Raw genomic sequence first — 20,083 nt, 5'->3', positions numbered from 1 at the left:
TCGTAGTATTTGGTGCCTGTAGACCCTGGCTGCCCACGTTGAGCTGAAGGATAGTGATCCTAGTCATACGAGATTATCTTCACATCTCTTAGAACAATGTCAGGTCCCCAGGAGACTCCCTGTCACCCTCCTTGTGCTTCATCTATCCAGTGATGAGTTTTCGTCCGTACACAATTTATACTGGTTGAACCAAATACTTTCTTCATGTACTCCTTAAGGACATCCCCACTTACTACACACTAGGGAGGGAGAGTTGGAAAAGTCTTAATTGTTTCAAACACGGAGAATACAAGTAACAAATGTTTATCTATTGGCAGTTTCAACAATGCTCACTAAACTCGTACGTGATTATGCCACACTAACGCTTGTCCCAAGCTTCAGGCATTAATTCGTGGCCAAAAACCGATACTAGAGGATATCGCCCACAAACTCAGGCGAGCTTGCTCCAGCCATCCTAATACCCTTCCATTCGCTTGCAATTGTGGGCGCTTGACATTGTTTGGAGTATGTGAAATTGCTCTTCCGTACCATCTAAATATTCTTGATATAAGTTTATTCAGTCTTTCCTTATTAATCATATATAAATTAAAAGTTAAGTAATTCTTGCTTGGCAAAGCATGGGGATGGATATTGATAGTTATTATAGTTGTATTAAAACACCACCAAATCGTGCAACTATCATGTAACTCCATGCTATGTTTCGCCAAAAATTCAGGTATCGAAATAAAATGAGATACCCTTATCTACCAAATTAAGCCTCCTATTTTATGAGATTTTATTTTGTAAGTTGCTAATTATCTGTCATCCCACCACGGTAAAATATCCACTTGATGTTTATTGTTGTATTTATATCTTCAAGAGAATGATTTTCTCCAATTATGATGGATTCGAAGTAATAAAGTTCACTATTAATTGTTAAAGAGAGTTTTAATTAGAGCGAATTGCCTTCAGAAAGCTCCAATTTAAATTAGAAACACCCCTTTTATTTCTTTCAGTGGTTTTATCGATTTAAATAAGATTTCTTTTTACAGCTTAGGCATGCGGCACGATGGCCCCCTGGCTGACAACAATTGCGACCCTGCAAGCTACCTGATGTCTCCAACTCTTGGTAGTGGTAAAATTACATGGTCTACTTGTAGCCGGCAGTATCTTAAACAGTTTCTCGAGTTAGTTTTTCCCATATTACTGTTGAGAATAAAACAATGTTTAGGTTTACACCCTTATTTTTTTTTTTTTAGAACACCTCAGTCGCACTGTTTGATGGATCATAGTGCAGCGGGTGAACAGCTGGATCATACCAGTGGTGGCCTACTCCCTGGAGAACGTTTTAGTGCAAACCAACAATGTAAGTTTATACTCCTTTCGCCCTTAATTGGATTCATTCACTTATTCCATTTCATTCAGAGCATTTTTTAGGCATTGGTTCTGCATTTATAGTTAAACGGTTCAGTAAACGTTTTAAAATCATACAAAACGCTTCAAATTTTTTTTTACTATTGTTAGTATGTGGTTTTTTAACTTCTTATTTTGGTACTCTGTTTAATTAGAGCTTTATTTCGTTTTATTTAAGAAGACATATTTCTGAAGGAAAAATCAAAGTGTGGAAAAGGCAAGAGGTATACGACAACCATATGCTAAGACACACCATATGTATAGATCAAGGAAAAAGATTATTAGTTTCTAAAGAACTTAGAGCATATGGGTGGGATGCTTGGCTTGGCTAGTACGAGTTGGCCTAAGCTCATTGCCGATCCGTTCAGAGTCGGTTTTTTGAATACAAAGGGGGTTCGTGAGAACACTCGTGTAGCATCTCCACCATTGTTCTTGGTTTAGTTGCAACTGAGAGTTGTTAGGAGGTTGAAGGTGTTTGTTGATACTTGTTATAATAAGTTTTATGTTTAATCTTATTTATTTATATTTAATTTCAGTTAATCTCTTTTAAGTTTCTTTTTTTTTTGTAATAAAAATAATATAATCCCAGTGCAATGGCTGAAACCACTTGTACGTCCGCCATGCTTGCCTCTCTGATAAGCACTGACATGTGAAGGTTCCTTTGTTTACCGAGCATTTGTACAAGCTTCCGATTCATGGTGAGCGGCCAGCATGTAGATCTGCCTTGAAAAACACTGACATGTGGATGGTTCGCTCGGACTGTTCCTTTGTTTACAGAGCATTTGTACAAACCTCCGATTCCTGGCGAACGGCCAACATGTAGATCCACCTTAAGAGGCCTCTACATGTTAGCCAAGCCGTGGCGAACTCAGGCATGCACGAGCATGTGGATGGGTGGCTTGGCTTGGCTGGTACGAGTTGGCCTAAGCTCGTTGCCGATCCGTCGAGAGTCGGTTTTTTGGAGACAGATCAAAGGGGGTTCGTGAGAGCGCTTGTTGCGAGGAGGTTTAAGTCGTTACTTATTATTATAAGTTTTATATTTAATATTATTTATTTATATTTAATATTATTTATTTATATTTAATTTCATTTAATCTCCTTTAAGTTTCTTTTTTTTTTGTAATAAAAATAATATAATCGCAGTGTAATGGCTGCACCACTTGTACGTCCGCCATACTTGCCTCTCCGCAAGTACCGCTCTTTGTATACCGAGCATTTGTATTAGCCTCCGATTCGTGGCGAGCGGCTAACATGTGGATCCGCCTTTACCTTTTCCTTCCCTTACATAAACATTACCAAATATCAGTCTGGTATAATATCTGGAAGACTTGATGATTTTACATTTTTGATTGGGAACCTAACTCTGATACTACTTTAATTTATATTAGTGCTGGATAATCTATAGAAGCAAAAAAGGCAATTTCCTGTGGGCCTCTTGGCTCCTGAGAAAATAAAATAAGTTAAAGCAGTTTTAATTTGCTCTACAAAAATTTTAGATTTATTTTTAAACGCGAATAATTTCACGAAATCAGCTTTTTTGGTTCATATTTTTTTCCTCTAAAATAAAACTTAATTATACTGTCAGACACGGACAACAGTTGTGACGTTACTTCCTCAGCAATATATACAGGGGTGAATAAAGATAATGTGGGGGTCTAAGCGGTAAAATATTTCAGGGCCTCTTCTAAAAAAAGGTTTCAAGAAGACTGAGACAAATATTTAATTACACCCTTTATGTATATATATTTATAATCTTGAGGATTAGTAAATAAGAAAACTACATTGAGGTGATGTTTAGCCAGTACTGGCCCAAAGCTAGAGTTAGTTGTATCACAGCAATGTAGAACTTATTGTAATAGACAATTGGCATGACTATGAAAACAATAAATTTTCGAAACATCGCCAAATGTTTTATTAACTGATCCTAGATATCCAAAAAAATACATATTAACAATCATGAAAAAAGTTACATGTGTGTCTTAATAATTATATCAATAGAGCCTTTAATAGATAGATCATCTTCTTGTCATTTATGTTATACCTGGACTTAGTTTTATTAAATAATCTATTGCTCTCAGGTATGTTAAAATATGGGAGGGGTAGTAAACATTCTCATGAACAACCTCTAGCAGATATCTGTAGAGACTTGCATTGCACAAGAGATATGTATACCTGGACATCGCATCCAGCACTTGAAGGAACTCATTGCGGAGTTAAGAAGGTATTTAGTAAATTATTCAATACTTATTTTTTAGCATAATAATTTAAGAATTATTCATACTTATATAAAGCTAAACAATGAGTATTCATAAGTAAGACGGTTTTTTTATTTCCAAATTTGTTATCTTTGTTATTTAATTATTTCCAGTTTTATTCTGAAAACAAAAAAAAATTAAAACATTAAAAAATGTTGCTCAGAACCAAGGATGTACCCAGGATCAAAACTGGGGGGGGGGGCAAGCCATAGTCAATCAGGTTGTGACATTTCAGCACGGAAAAGAAAAATGAAACCAAAATTTAATACTTATTTATAATATTTAATAAAAAATATTATAAATAAGTTATAAAGTTATCGTTGTTAAAATTTCCATTAATCAAAATTTTATTTCATTTATCAAAATGGGTGTAAAAGACAATTAAAAAAGTGGGTTTTAGTAAAAATTGGTTTTTATCAATAAAAACTGACAGGTTCTTAAGTTTCATATTAAGAGATATTCAGGATATTTCTGGTTTTGTTTTCATTGGAGGTCTGGCAAATAACTTTGCCCAAATGATCTTCCACATGGTTCAGTCATGTTCGCATGGAGGCAGGGACATTGTTGGTGGAAGGAGTAGATGTGGTCTTGTCCTTCCTAATGATTTGAAAACCTGAAAAAGTTGGGAAATTTAAGTTTTGAAAACCTTCTCTAAACAGGGAAAATTGTCTTAAAACATTATTCAGAGAAGTTATTTATATACAAAATTGTATATTAATCCTATTTAGAGAGGCCAATTTTCCATAAATCTTTATGAAAAGAGCAAAATTTTGGATCAACTTTCCAAAACACCAGAATGTTAGGAAATCCATCAAAATTGTAGGATTTTCCACTCCTCCCCAATAAATTATAGGGTTTTCACCTCCTTCCTGCATGCAGAAGGTTGTAAAATGTTGGTCTAAGTAATCCTAAAATGTTTTGAGTAAAATAGGTCATGGTTTTATATATTTTATACCTGGGGCCGTGGGAATCTTGTCAGCTCATATAATAAAATATGAAAATTAAATAGTCTACCTTAGATATTAAAGTGTTAAAAAGAGGTGTAAAGAAGAAATCTTGTGCAATGTTATAGCTTTCTGTAGTAAGTATTTTGAAGATGAACTAACATCATTAGGTAGTAAGTCATACTAACTTCTGTGACTGATTTGAATATTAAAAAAACATTTAATTTGATCTATATAAAATTTCTGATAAAAAAAGTCATTTTCTTTTAGAAGAGCTAAAAATATTTTGAGCCAAAACTCTTTATAACTAGGAAGTGTTGAGTGAAATACCTCATATTATGTGATTCAACTCTCTCCTAAAAGAGTTGACAAAATTTTTTACAGATAACCATTAAAAAAATAATTGTGTATGTTAATCTTTGAACCTCAATTCTTTACTTATTTTTTTTTCAAAATTCAGAATCTTTAAAAAAAATATTCTCATGTATTTTTTATTGAATTCAATATAAGCTCACATTTATTTAGTGGTGCAGAAGTGGAAGATGTGTTAGTAGAAGTGCTAGCAGTGCCATATATGAGCCAGTGAGTGGTGGTTGGAGTGAATGGGGTCCATTTTCTGACTGTGCATCAAGTTGTCTGACTGATGAAAACCACAATTTGATGCGTGGTAGTACTGGAGTTATGGTTGCTTCTCGGTTGTGTAATGATCCAAGGTACTTTTTAAGCTGTTATTTATCCTTCATTTGTTTAGTAAATTAAAAATTTATTAGTATGTATTAATGTTCTTGTATATTTTTTATTATTTGTTCTATAAATTTAATCAGTTTATTTAAATTTTAAATCTGAGTATTACTTAAAGATGGTGATCTTGAAAAATCATATCAATTATTCATTGTAAAATAATAAGAATAGAGGAATTCAATAAATCATAGGTAGTTGAAAGTTTTCTCAATTTTTTTAATATGTGTTGGCACTGTTACTGTTGATACAAGTTGCCAATTTTAGGGCTGTTGCGTTCATCAAAAATCAAAAAATAATTTATATAACATTTTATGGTTGATATTTATTTACAGTTTTTATGTGTTTACTGTTTATATTTCATTATAGGCCAGAAAATGGTGGTACTCCTTGCATTGGGAGTGACAGAAAGTACAAAACATGTCAACCAACTCAGGTAAATTAACTGCCATCATTGCAGTGAAATATTACTAGAAATATATTAAATATTCTTATGAAGCTTAAGTACTAAAGGTGATATTTTGCCAAGATATAAACTGTGCATTTTTTCCCACCTGATTTCTAAAAGTCAGATGGAATAGTGATGAAACTTATTTTATTAAGTGAATTTAACAGTGAAAGTTTATTTAGCCTGAGGGGAATATTTAGTAAATCAAATAATAGTTTTTACCAGTGTACCAGTTTTACTATTTTTCTTTGCTTTTGATAGTCAAAATTTAAAACTAACAAGCTAATTTTAATTTGATTTGAAACAAAGAATTAAATGAAAATTTATGAGGAACTAAACTCTTTTACTACTGCTCCTGCTCCTGGTCAGCTAAAATTATTAAAATACCTCCATTGTGGTAGATAACATTTGTATCTAAGTCAACTATTAGTTTTTAATATATAGATAAAAAATAGTAGAATCAAAGCTAACGATGTACTATTTACAATATTATTTTAATGTTATAATTTATTTGGATTATTGATTGACATATATTTGTCATTATCCTTTTGTTTAAACCTGAGAGAAAATAAGTTTCTTTTATTGTACTTTATAGTACTGAAGTATATAAACAAAGTTCTTTAAAAATTATTGATATTGATTTTATATTTTGCAGTGTGATAAGGTGCCAAGAACTACTGTTCGTAGTTATGCTGAAGAAGTATGCCTCAGAGCAAAGGAAGTTGATAATGAGCTCACTGGAACAGGTTTCCAAAAAATAAGTTCTGACCGTATGTCATTTTATATAATTTTTGATAACATTAGCTTATAATTACTTTTTCTTCTAATATTATATGAGCAGCAGTGTAATAACTCAGTGAACAAGACACTGTGCTCCCATCTCCACGGCCCAGGTTTGAGTCTAGCTGTGACAGATAATAATATACTCAGTTTATATCTGTTTTGGTGTCAGGAGACCCTGGGGCACACTTAGCCACTAAAAAGAGGTTACCCTTTAATTGGGAGAATAATTCGGTAGTTGACCTTGATTTCTTAGCAAAATGGCTCCTTGTACAACTGTTCATCTAAAAACAGCACTTCCTTACCAAGCACTGAACCCAAGACCCTTCATGGGTTGTAGTGGTACAGGTTTATAATATAATGACTCTTGTAGAAGGCCTTTGCGTGCTGTCCAATGCTCTATCTTAAGGTGGGCTAATAGCCTTTACAAACCTCCATGTGAATTGATTTGATTGAGATTTGAAAGCATTACAAACAAAATGGAGGAACCATATAGATCAGAAATACATTATACTGACAGATAATCCAGAGGTGCTATGCAGGCTTATTTGGCTGATTTGAATAATTCCTGTCATTTGCTGAACTTATAAATATAAACCATTTTTTTTAATAATTTAGTTGATTGCGTTAAAATAGGTATTCTATTTTTTCTTATATTCTTGAGAAACAGTATCAAAAATAGAACATTACATTAATACTGATCAAAGCATGTTTACAAAGAATATTTCTCTTAAACTTTTTTGCTTGTCTTATTCTGTTTCAGATTTTCTTACTTTGCTTTGACTATAAAAAATATATATTTTTAGAAATTCAATTTTTTGGTTTACATAGAATCTAATTGTACAAGATCTCATGAAAAAGTAATAGTTGTAGTAAAGAGTAGAAAATGTTAGTCAATTTTTTTTTGCTTCTGTTTAACATTAAAATTTGTAAATCTTGATTGAAAATGGCTATTGAAATTGATTTGAAGATAATTTACAGTTATTTATGTTCATTATGGCTGACTTAAACTTTATTTCTGTTGTAGCTGAGGAAGCTTGTACTATTTGGTGTCATAAGAAATTAGGAGGGGCAAAAAGCAAAGGTTGGACTTTTCCTGATGGTACTACATGCCAAATATACAGGGATCAAAGGCCTCTTTATTGTATATCTGGAGTATGTCAGGTTAAGGATACTTTATCTTTCATTAAAACTAATGATAAATTAGAAAAAAATTGAAGCCGTTGTATAATTTTATAAATTTTGTATTGGAATTCTTAAGTAATTTTAAAATCATCAAAAGTGCATCCATAATTATATTATAATAAAAAAAGTTTGTTTAGTATTAATTTTTGTGTTCATTAAAAATTAATATTCACCACTTGATACTTGAACTATAACCCATCATTCTGTAAAGTAATATTATATCTTGTAGCTAGGTTTTGAATTTCTCATTTATTTACGTGTAAGATCAGGATTATCTGTAGTTGCAACAATATGATTCCATATTGTTTCTAAACTATATATTGTCTACTTAACTATTGCCAAGTTATTTGAACCCTCACAACAAATATGAAACTCGATGGATCAGCCAGTTGGGATTAGCTTAACAAAGTAGATACTGTTGATAAATATTGTCAAAGTTCGAAAAAAATAGTCTACTACATTTTTCTTTAATTTAATTCACCTTTTTCTGCTGTATGCTAAGCAGATTGACCATGAGAGCCAGTGATGTTGGGCTATTATACAGGTTTTCAAAATAATGTCTATCATACCTCCTATCATTAAGTTTCTGCAGGAACCTATTTAAAAAATATCTTCCAAAATGCTCTTTTTCTTTCTTAATCTTGTCAAATGCAAGTGACAGTATTTGACATGACGAATTAAAAACAAATAATATTATTTCTTATTTGATTTATTTCAGCCATCCCTTGAACTTTTTAGAAAATACTATTGATTGAGCTATGTGTTTTTATAAAATAATTTTATTAAAGTTTTCTAACTATTTATTTTTATTTTTTATAGGAATTTAGGTGCTCATCAAGCACTGATGAAATATTTGTGATTCCTACCCATATGTGCTCTTCAAGTCTATACTCTCGTGATAAAAGGAGGGAAGTCGCAGTTGGAATATGGGTTCCAGTTAGTGACTGCTATTATAACTGTATTTCTCCAGGCTCTGGCATTAGGCTAGTGGAAAAACGACCTTGTCGTTATTGTAACACAACTGCTAGTGTACAGCTTTGTAACAGCTCCAAAGTAAGTAATATGCCAAATAGTAAAAAAATTATTGAAAATTACTAAAATATCTGTTCATTTGAATTTTCATTTAGCTCACAAAACATTAAATTATCATATCGTGATATCTAATATTTTCAAAATTGTAACCACTGTATATGTACATGATGTATATGTATATGTACATCACATATATGTGTGTGTGAGAGTTTAGGTATACATTTTATATATATACAGATAAGTTAAGACTGTTTCAGATCAAAATGATGAAAAAAAGGAAAAGGGGTATTTGTATAATACACATGATGGCTAGTTCACAACTAATTTTATTGGTAGATTCCATCCACTTATATAGACATCGATCAGCTAATATCGCAGTAACAGCTGACTGTAACTCTCCCCGCTAGTTTACGAAAATTCCTCGTAAATTCATTTATATACAAAAGAAAGAGATATATAAAAATACAATTCCAAAATACTATAATAGTAATTAAATAAAACTAACACTTCCCTTAAAACAATAGAAGAGAAAATAACACTTATATGTAGAAATAAAACATAATACAATCCATATGTAACATAAAAAAGAATTATTGACCATAATACAGTACCTCAATGTTGAAATAATGAAGATAAATTAAAACCAAAAAAAAAGAACAAAACTCCTCAATATCACAGAATGCCTCTTATTACACTTATATGCTGGTTTAAAAAGGAAAAACTTGCACACGAGTCGAGTTTGTATCGACACTCCAGGCCCTCATGATACTGCCGTCAAGAAGCTTCAATTGTTCAATATGAACTGTCCGCTTCTTTTTCAGTTCCTTTAAGCTCTCAATAGTAACATTTTGGTCTCTAATGACTATCACTCTGAATGGGTGTGTACCTTTTTCCAATTGGTACACCTGCAAATTATCACTGATTGTACTATGAATCTTCTCTATCCCTCCCCGACTCTTGGGATGTCTTGGGGTGTTGAGGTGTCAAACTACCTCCATGGCTTGAATTTCCTTCCTGATGCTCACATTATCAAATTCTCTACCGCTCTGCCTGAATGGTGCGTTTTAATACCAGAAGTATCTGCGGTGTAACGCGTACAACATTTCATTGGTGGTTTGTTTTGCCTTGATGATACATGAGCATCACCTCCTTTTGATGCTTCACATCTTGGATTGTCTCCAGCATCATTGTACACCAGATAAACGAGCAATCCACTCTAATTTGTTCTGTCCACCATAATTTTTTAATCTTGTCCTGGACCAGTGCATTTCTGACATATAAATGGTAATTCTTCCCAGGTGTAGACGTGTCATTCAATACTCTGCATATCTCATCTCCCGAATGCTCGGTTGTGACCAGATCATCACAATGAAACTTTTGCTATACTCAAATTTCAGCAAACCTGACATTTTCGTTTTCCAAACAATTTGGTACCTTTAGTCATATCATAATCTCTTTCTACTACTGCTAATCTACTTCTATTTCTGCCGGTCTTTCGTCGTGCGAGCTGTCGTCTGTAGATATCTCTTCTTTGCTCTCATTCTCTGGTGTGGCCTATTGTTCTCCTTCTCTTGGAGTCACCTCTCAGGAATCACCTCACGTCCCTGGATGGGTCTCCCTGTTCTTCTTCAACCGTGTTGATCATTATTGCAGGTGATAGCCAGTCCGTCACTACATTTTCTTTTCCCGGCTTGTAGGGTATTTCCATATTATATTGACTAAGCAATTCCTTCCATCTTGTAATTATCACGGATGATTCTTTTAGTTTCCTCTCCCATTGCTGAGGTCTATGGTCGGTATGGACCCTAAATCGTCTCTTGAAAATGTTTGGCCGAAAATGCTCCACTGCCCAAACTATCTAATAGTTACCTTTCCAAAGCACTGTACCATGCTGTACTTTCTTTCTTGAGCAAGTTATTGAGGGGTACCAGGTACTTTGCCATATTGGGAACAAACCTGCAATAGTTATTCAGTGTGCCTAATAGCCTGCAGATTTCTTTGATGTCGGTTCGCTACTTTCTGAATATTCCTTCCTTGGAGATGGTGTGTCCGAAAATGTTGATTTGCTCATGTCAGTGCCAACTTTCCTCAGGATAGTTTCAGTCCAAAGTCTCTCATCCTTCGAAACACACTTTTTAGATGATCCACATGGTCAGGATCCGATTTGCTGAAGACCAAGAGATCGTTCATATAGACTTGGCATAAGGACACATCCAACTCCCTGCAGAACTCATTCATGAGCCTCTGAAATGTAATCAGGGCATTTTTTAGTCCAAAGGGCATCCTCGGGAACTAATAGTGGTCTCTTTTGAAAGTGAATGCCGTTTTGTATTGGTCATCTGGGTGCATTCTAATCTGGTGATAGCTCTAGCATGCTAAAAATTGCTGCTCCACCTAATCTATCCAAAATGTTCTCAAATCTAGGGATTTCATCGATAGTATTTTCATTAAGTTTACAATACTCAATAACCACTCATTTTTCCTCCAGGTGCACTCTTCTTTCTCACTGCCCTCAATGGACTATTATAAGGTGATGTGCTATCCACAATTATCCCTTGCTTCTTGAGGTTCTCTATCTTGTCCTGAATATGCTTCTGGAGTGCCTGCAGATACCGTCGCTCCTTTACATATGTCACCCTATCCATCATAAGCGGAATTTCGTGAACCGTCCTTCCTGTGGCACCCAGCAGCTCTCCTTCATTAAAAAAAATATTGTCTTTCCAACTTTCTGCCTGCGTCATTGCCCCTACTCGCGCCCTAGAGTTCTCTACCAGCCACTGGCACTTATACTTTCTTTCCCTGATTCTAATTTTTCATCGTCCCCTGTTATTTCTCAATTCTCTTTCTCTTGTAAATTACAACCTATGATCACTTGATAATCTCTTGGCACTTTTCCCACCACATGGACTATCAAATTCTTGCCCTTATCACCCCATTCACCTATTCCATTTCTATCTCCCCTTCTACACTGCAGGGTCCACCCAGAGTAACTAATTGGCATTTACATCCCTCAACCCAGTGTACCCTCTCTCTACCAATCAATTTATTCAGCGCTTCCTGGCATATGATAGTATTAAAGCTCCCAGTATCTACAAGGCATCTGACTTCTTCTCTTACTCGGATAACAGGTAAACCGACACTTCCTTTCTTCCCCTAAGTTGTTCCTCACCAATGTGTGGTCGCCTCTCTGCTGGTACACATCTCAAATCTCCTCCCCAGTCCTTTTTTCATTTTCAGTCCGCCTCCACACGTTCATCCTGGTACTCTGTGATCTTCCTAGATACCTTCTTCTGCTTCAGTCTCTGAGACATCCAACACTTCTGTGGACCCACTTGCGGATTCGTTTCTTCTCTAGGGTACTCTTTTCTGCCTTAGAGTCTGTGTGTTAATTAACTCCATCGGTTCCACATGGTCCGATCTCTGCCTACGGTACACATAGGGATATTATCTCACAATGTGTCCCTCATTTCCACCAGGCACCCAATTTTGCCGCATTCGTGACATTTGCGGTCCTCTCATCGGCTGCTGTTTCTGGGCTTTGCTTTCTCAGGTCTTCTGTCCCTGTTCAGTGTTTTCTCCCTACCCCTGTCCTTGTACTTTCTTCTTCTTAAGGGCAGCAGAGTAGTTCTAGGCCGATTGTATGTAATCCTAGTCCATCCTGGCTCTCCCATTTCCATGGCCTCCTGTTCCTGAGCGCTTGTATCTATTAGCTCCTGAGCACACTCTATGAAGGAGCGTACTCTCAGCATTTCCTCCTTCTTCCCCAGCTCTTTTGCCAACTGAATCTTTAGTACATTGGATAGGCATTGCATCTGACCCTGTACCTGGATTGTCTCCATCATCACGCTGAGTTTATCGGCGATTCTGTTTTAGCATGCCAGGAGTTCCACGGCATACTGCCATTAGACTGTCCAGATTACATAACAGACACTCATCTTTCTATAGAAAACAAACTTCTAAGAATACAAGACCATACTTGAACCTATCTGGACCTATAGACATGAACTGTGAGGGGGGGCAGCTAAACCTTCAAACATCAAACTTATTCTATCCTTTTAGTTCAAAGTCGAACAATACCCAAAGCCCCTTATTATGTTGCAAACAAGACCCTTCATCACAATCTTAAAATCCCTTTTATTCTTCATCTCATCCCATCCAAATTCTCAAACATCCATCAAAACCTTACCCTAATCTAGTATAATCCCTATCCAGCTCCATTCATCCTTACATTCTCCCCCCCCCTTCCCCAAAAGTTGAAGCCTAGGCCCAAAGGCCCCGAGATTTATTGTAAACAGGCTATTGGAGTTCTGGTTATGGCCAGCTTCTTCAAAGTCCTGAGCATCTGTGGCTCAAGTGCTCCTTATCCAGTCTCCACTGGCCCTCAATAGCAGTATCGGGGCTAGAAAACAATGCTGGGATCCTAGAGCTCTGGCTTTGGGTGGCAGGGCTTAATTCGGGGTTCCCTGGGACTGGAAGTTTTTGTATGTTTTTCATTTTTAAATCTTTTTTGTTCCAAAGGACCATTTGTTACTCTATAGCACTGAATTACAGACACTGATAATGACCTTTCAATAACTTATTTTCTTTTCAATGTCCAAGTCATTTGTTCATCCAGCTCCTTAAATAGAATTCAGTTCCAAGTTTTACTGCCCCATCTTCTGTATATAGGATATTACAATATTATAAGTCCAATAAAAATGAACTTTCTTTCCTCATAGTGTAGTCCTAATAAAGCCATTTGATTGAAATAAAATTTATTCTTTTTGCACAAGTGAAGGACTTTCTGTAAAGTGATTGGAAGTATATAAGCCTTGTCCATTATGGGTAGTGTAGTCTGCCTTCTGCTTGGTGGCTTTTTATCCCCCAAACTAAAAATTCCTCAGCAAATATTCTGCTCCCTCTGGTTCTGTTCTGAAAGATACAGAGAGAAGAGAAGATAATAAATACAAACCAGAAAAAATAAAATGAAAATAAAAAAAAAAATTAAAGAGAAAGGGTAGAAAATAAATTAACTTATTCTAATACAGCTTCTAAGATAGTATTCTATGTAATCATTAGTATTATATCATTTATTTATTTTTAGTTACAATCGATTTATTTAAGTTAAAATTACTATAATGGTTTAGTCTATTGTAGCAACACATTGCTTTTGGCTAGCATCACTTAAGAAATAAAATTTGTCATTCTGATTTCAGAATGAACTTTCTTTCCTCAAAGTATAGTCCTAATACAGCCATTTGATTGAATGAAAATCAAATTTATTCTTTTTTGCAAAAGTGAAGAACTTTCTGTACAGTGATTGAAAATATATAATTTGAATAAATTTTATTCTGAGACATGTCCCTTGAAAATAACACAATCTTATAGTCTGCAAGAACATTAGTTCTGACTATTTCTATAACCATAATTTTTTTTAATTTATTTATAAATACCGTAAGAATTAATTTATTAATTAATTAAGTTGTGTCTAAGACTATGTTATTTTCAAGAGAAATGTCTCAAAATAAAATTTATTCAAATTAAATAATTCCAATCACTTTTTACTATAGCTAATAAAATAGTGTACTTAATTTTAAGTTCAAATCCCTTAATTAAAATTTTTTTTCACTAGAGTTGTATGTCTCTAAAAACTCCTTCTGAAGAAGCTTCAGCTGTTTGTACAAAATTCAAACAGAAAGTTCGACGACTTTCGGGTCTGGGTATGCAATTGTCAGCATCTGTTGGTATGTATGATTTATATATTTTTTAAAGATATATTCAAAATTGGTTAATCACTCTAATATGTGATTGTTAGAAAATATAGGTAATATAACATATAAAACTTGAATATTTTTAAAAGTCAGACTGGAATTTCAATTAATACATATCTTTCATCAAGCCAATCATTTTCTGTTTAGCCTATGAAAGAACGTAAAGAAAAAAGATTGTAAAAAATGAAATGAAGCATATTGTGTCTGAAGAAATCCAGGAAATTTAGAGGTGACATGTGTTTGTATTGATATAATATTCTCAGTAGAAACCCAAAAAAAGGATTATCGGCCATTTGATGAAATAGATAAATATATAGGTAAAAACATCTATAAATAAATAGATGTTACTAAAAAATGAAGAATGTAATTACTGGTAAACTTGTGTACCAGGTATGTAAATATGAAACCAAAATGTTTGTATAGAAAATACATGTTTATTGTATGAAAATGAAAAAACAATATTTTATTAAAAGTATTGTCCATTGCTAGCAATACATCTTTCCTATCCCTTCGACCATTTGTGGATGCCATGCTAAAAACATTGTTCTTTTAAAACAAACCAGTCATAGAACCATTTTCATAAGACCACTGCTCATCAAGTTCATATCTCATCAATGTAAATAAGTAATTATTGAACAGAGCCAAGTTTATTGAGTGAGCCATATTCTAAAGTATTTCTCGATGAAACTCCTCAATGTTTCCTTGACTGGTTTTATTGTGTTTAATGGTCCATTATTGTGAAGCAAAATCCCTTTGTGTGTAGCTTTTATTTATTTTTCCGTTAATTTTTTATGTTCAACTTTAAAAACTATGCTATTGTAAGTTTAAAATCTTTACCAGATATCAAAACAAGAAATTAGTGGCAATGATGAGGTTTGACAGTAAATGCATTGACAGCTAACGCTATCTACCGGAAAATCCTGGTTTCATATTTACAGACCTGGTGACTAAAACTGGTGACATTAAACCCTTATCTGCCCTATACTTATGGTTTAAAAACCTCTTTCAGTTCCTTTGAATTGACATTTAGCAGTGGACAGAATAAGACTATAGTAGCCATATTGTGTATTGATTAGCACTAGGAAAGTTAGAGTAATAGTATGATGGTTAAGCAGATAAGTGTAGGCTTGGCCAATACCTGCCAAGTGGTTGTTGTGCTAACATAACAATAGTTAGATTTCCTTCTGTTATTATTTTATTCCAGCCTTTTAAAAATATCAAATTTGAATAGCTAATACCAAAATAAAACTCAATCTAATGTTAATTGTTAACTAAATATTTATCTTTAAAGGTAAGAAATCAAGTGAAATTAAATTATTTTTATTTTATATTTTTCATTGATTAGATGATCCTGACCGACCTTGTAAACTTGCTTGTCAAGATGAAGTTATGCCTCACAGATTTTATTTGGTTAATGGAGAAGACGGTTGGTACCCCTTTGGTACAGACTGTAGCCGTGGAGATCCTACTAGAAAAGCTTTTTGTATTAGTGGCAAATGTTTGGTAAATTCTGATTTTTTTTAAACAAAATAATTTATAAGCATAAACATGACATAGAATCTTTTGAATAACTTGCAAAACAAAATTATTTCTGTAGATTTTATGTATTTCTTCTCTTTTTTGTCTATAAATTGATTGCATCAGTTCTGTCACATAACATTGGCCCTCTAATTTTTATTTATATATTTTCTCTTGGTAACTAGCCTTCCTGAGAACATAAACCTACACTAATTTAATGAAATCTAAGCTAAATGTTTGATAGTCCAAGAAGGTTTTTAATGCTCAAAGCATTTTAATTTTCTTTCTATTTAATTATGAAATTGAAAAGAAACAATTTATTAAAATAGAAATAATATTTAAGTGAGCTGTAGAAATTTTTTAAATGTTTATTGAGAAAACTTCTTTTGATCTATTTTTCTCAACTATTTTATTTTTAAACTGCCACAGAAGCTTCTTTAATAAGAAAGCCCTCTTAGCTCGGCCTACTTGCAGCCTCATAAATTCCCCTATTAATTCAACCATTCAATCACTTTATTCTAAAAAAAAAAAAAATAATAATCATATTTATTTTAGATGAATGGAATATGGTCCGGGTGTGGTGAAAAAAATACTATTTTAATAAAATAAAATAATATAATATAGAGGCTCAATAAAATAGTATAATTATCTACTATTTGAGTTTTTTTTTACCGCACCCGGACCATATTCCATTCATCTATACACACGGTCAATCAATAATCTTCCAGCCCACCATATTTATTTTAGTATTACTATTTTACTTATGGCTCTTTGTTTTTTCTTTAATAATTTTATTTCATTTTTTTATTCCTTAAAAATTATAGGTTAATCTTTCTGAGTTAGATTAATTAAATATTTACAATTGTTCACAGGAATTTGGTTCTGATAACACTCCACTTCATGAAACAGTGCGACATTTTATTGAACTTCATAGGAAGAAACGAAGTACTCCTTTTTTTTCTACTTCTTATAGCTCACAAAGTAACTTTTAATTCAATATTTTTAAAGTATTAGTCCAAAAACAATAGTACTAAAAAAGATCATTATGTATATTACTTTTTATAATTTTATTTCTAAAAACTGTTATATATTTAAACAATTTATAAACCACATGTTTATAAGTTGGGTATGCATGTTTGCAAAAATGAAATAATTTACAGCAAAAAAAATGTAATACCACCTGTTCCTGATTTTTTTTTCTCATTTAAAACAAATATTGGGTTGTAAACTAAGTTCGTAGTGTTTTTCAATATTTCAATTTAATCCTCTTTGTGTTTATAAAATCATGTTTACTTGGTCAATAATTTTTACATATTCTAAAAAGGATTAGTTAAGGTACTTTTATCCATCAGTTTCAACTGAGATTCCTTATCTTTATGTGGTATTTTGCTTGCTCAAAATGGAAGAGAAAAAAATTTCATTTTCGTCATTTAATGATTTTTTATTTCCGTCATTTAATGTTTTTTTTATTTCCATCATTTAATGATTTTTTATTTCCGTCATTTAATGGTTTTTTTATTTCCGTCATTTAATGATTTTTTATTTCCAAAAAGTAAAACCTGCTGCACAGACGGTTAACAAAACTTACAGTTTGTATGGCGCTGATGCCTTAGGAGAAAGCACCATCCGTAAATGGTTTGCTCGGTTCAGAACTGGAAATATTGACTTGGAAGACACAAAGTGCTCGGGTCGTCCTTCAACTGTTGATGACCAAATTCAAGCATTGGTCACAGAAAAACCTCACTATACGACACGGGATTTTGCAGAAATGATTAATATATCTCATACAAGTCTCTCAAACCATTTGTGTCTCATAATCGCAAAGGCATAGTTTTCCATCACGATAATGCCCGTCCTCACGTGACTTTGCAGACCCAGCAGAAATTATTGGAGTTTGGCTGGGATATGATCCTCACCCATCCTATTCACCAGACTTTGCCCCAACAGATTTTCACTTGTTTCGAGCCCTTCAAAACTCTCTTAACGGGAAACACTTAAATTCGCTTGAGAACTGTAAAACGCACATAGAGGAGTTCATTGCGCAAAAATATGAGAAGTTTCGGGAGAACGGAATTAAAAAATTACTTAAAAGATGGCAACATGTAATAGATCATAAAGGGTCATATATATTTGTTTAAAAATATTTACAAGAATCTGAAGTTTTTATTGAAATTACCAGTAAAAAAACACTACGAACTTATTTTTACAACCCAATACAATGAAACTTTGATATAAGAGATTTCTTAAGTCCATTATACATGGTGTCTGTTAAAAAGAGCTTAATTTAAAAAGAACATGAAAATCAAATAATAGATACACACATTGTTCGAAAACGAGAATATTTTGCAATTTATATTTGAAAAACCCTGCATATTATTACACAATGTTTTATTATTAGATATATCAGTCAATAAATAAAAAGCATCACAAAATTTTGTGATGATTATATCAAGTCAAATTTTTTATTTAATTGGTGAATGTTGAGTTCTGAGTAGGATGATTAATGTGGGATGATTAATATGGGAGGCCTGTAATTTGGGTGCCAAATTTAAAAAAAGAAAAAAAAGAAGTCCAGTCTTGTCGGATGTACATTAAAGCTATATAATGAATATATTCATAGTAATCTGATATAAGAATTAATCCATAATTGAATAACTAAATGGATAGGTTCAAAAAGTCTGCTATATATTTTTTTTTTATACAAATTTTCATTATTACTCTAATGTTTTGGACAAAACAGTATTATGCATTATAATAATGACCCACAAATTTAGTTCTGGAATTGTAAGTTAATACATACACTTGACTTTTGTCCATTCTAGAACAGTGAAAAGTGGTAATGGGGAACAAATTTGTATCCACTTTTGGAGTGGAGGAATTTAAATGCGTTAAAATTGTGCATTACCTGGCAAGGAAATTAATAAAATTGTCCTTTAAAAGGGAGTTCCATTATAGAGAGGTGTCCATTAAGAAAAGTTTCACAGTATAATGGATTAATAATAGTTTAATTTGATATCTTAAAAATTATTTATCAGTTTTTGTTCTTCTTAGAGATATTTAACAAAATTTCTTCAAAATTCTCTCATTTTTGACAAAATGTCATCATTAATAAAATGTATTATGTGTTTTAAATATTAAAACATATCTTATCTCATTTTATAAAAATAAAATACATCATTAACGTAATTTTCTTTAATTCAAGTTTTTTCTCCCCTCTCTGTAGTATAATAGTACTGTTCTTTTCTGATGTGTATTAACCAATTTATCAAGTTTAATAAATTGCTTCCCAATTAAATTTAAAATTTTGTTTTCTGACTGGAAAATTTTTATTTTCAGTTTTTATTTGTTGTTGTTATTATTAATTAGATGCTAACAGGATCTTAATGGCATTTTTTATTCTTTTTTCTGAAAAAAGTTTAATTGTACAAATATTGTTCTAGAATGGATAGTTTTAAAAAAACCTTTATTTCCTGTTTCCAATCAATAGATTTAACAAGTATAAGATAAAAATCTATCAGAGATTTTCTTTGTTTCATATCCATAATGGAGATATCCCATTAAATATTAATTAATTATTAAATTTGTACAGCTTTGACCTTGACAAAGTTATACAAGATGTGGATTAGGTATCTGAGAGGGTGAGAGATCCATTAGAATTAATATTCACCTAATTTCAGGGTATTTATTATCTTCGGAATCCTTATTTTTATTTAAATATTAGACGAAATGAACATAAATCATGTTTCATTACAACTTTAGGCTATCTGTGCAATCAGATGTAGTACTATTTATAAAGATGATTAGATTTTATGCAGATGGTCTTTGTGTTCTGTGGTTCTAACCAAAAAACTGTATTGAAAGAGGGAGAAGAAATATGTAATACGAATTAATTTGGTAATTTAATTTTTCTTGTTTCAGGTGGTTCAGATTTTGGAGGAGCAACATTTATTGATTTTAAAAACCCAATTTTTGTCAATACAACTACTGTAAAGGAGCATAATATGAATAATGTACTAAAATAAATTAATTTATTGAAGACAA

At 32.7% G+C, this 20,083-nt stretch overlaps 1 protein-coding gene across 2 annotated transcripts in view; it reads left to right on the top strand.

Annotated features, from left to right (window-relative positions):
• The window catches only part of LOC106681625 (A disintegrin and metalloproteinase with thrombospondin motifs adt-2), an 84,018-nt gene extending 63,935 nt beyond the window's left edge, over nucleotides 1-20,083 (top strand). The window contains exons 7-18 of one of the 2 annotated variants that reach the window (XM_067052180.1): nucleotides 1,032-1,166; nucleotides 1,239-1,345; nucleotides 3,471-3,613; nucleotides 5,117-5,304; nucleotides 5,699-5,765; nucleotides 6,433-6,547; nucleotides 7,585-7,721; nucleotides 8,562-8,795; nucleotides 14,386-14,497; nucleotides 15,870-16,027; nucleotides 16,915-16,987; nucleotides 19,961-20,083. In XM_067052180.1, coding sequence (XP_066908281.1) covers nucleotides 1,032-1,166; nucleotides 1,239-1,345; nucleotides 3,471-3,613; nucleotides 5,117-5,304; nucleotides 5,699-5,765; nucleotides 6,433-6,547; nucleotides 7,585-7,721; nucleotides 8,562-8,795; nucleotides 14,386-14,497; nucleotides 15,870-16,027; nucleotides 16,915-16,987; nucleotides 19,961-20,064 — 1,573 coding nt within the window. In that variant the 3' untranslated portion in view covers nucleotides 20,065-20,083. Of the gene's footprint in view, nucleotides 1-1,031; nucleotides 1,167-1,238; nucleotides 1,346-3,470; nucleotides 3,614-5,116; nucleotides 5,305-5,698; nucleotides 5,766-6,432; nucleotides 6,548-7,584; nucleotides 7,722-8,561; nucleotides 8,796-14,385; nucleotides 14,498-15,869; nucleotides 16,028-16,914; nucleotides 17,024-19,960 lie in introns of both variants that reach the window. The other variant, XM_067052179.1, reaches the window with a different exon arrangement.

This window comes from Halyomorpha halys, unplaced genomic scaffold (assembly GCF_000696795.3).
Source record: "Halyomorpha halys isolate HHAL.00 unplaced genomic scaffold, Hhal_1.1 Scaffold353.1, whole genome shotgun sequence".
In the NCBI taxonomy this organism is placed as follows: domain Eukaryota; kingdom Metazoa; phylum Arthropoda; class Insecta; order Hemiptera; family Pentatomidae; genus Halyomorpha; species Halyomorpha halys.
The sequence above is the reverse complement of the archived record's forward strand: the minus strand, read 5'-3'. Positions and strand labels throughout refer to the sequence as shown.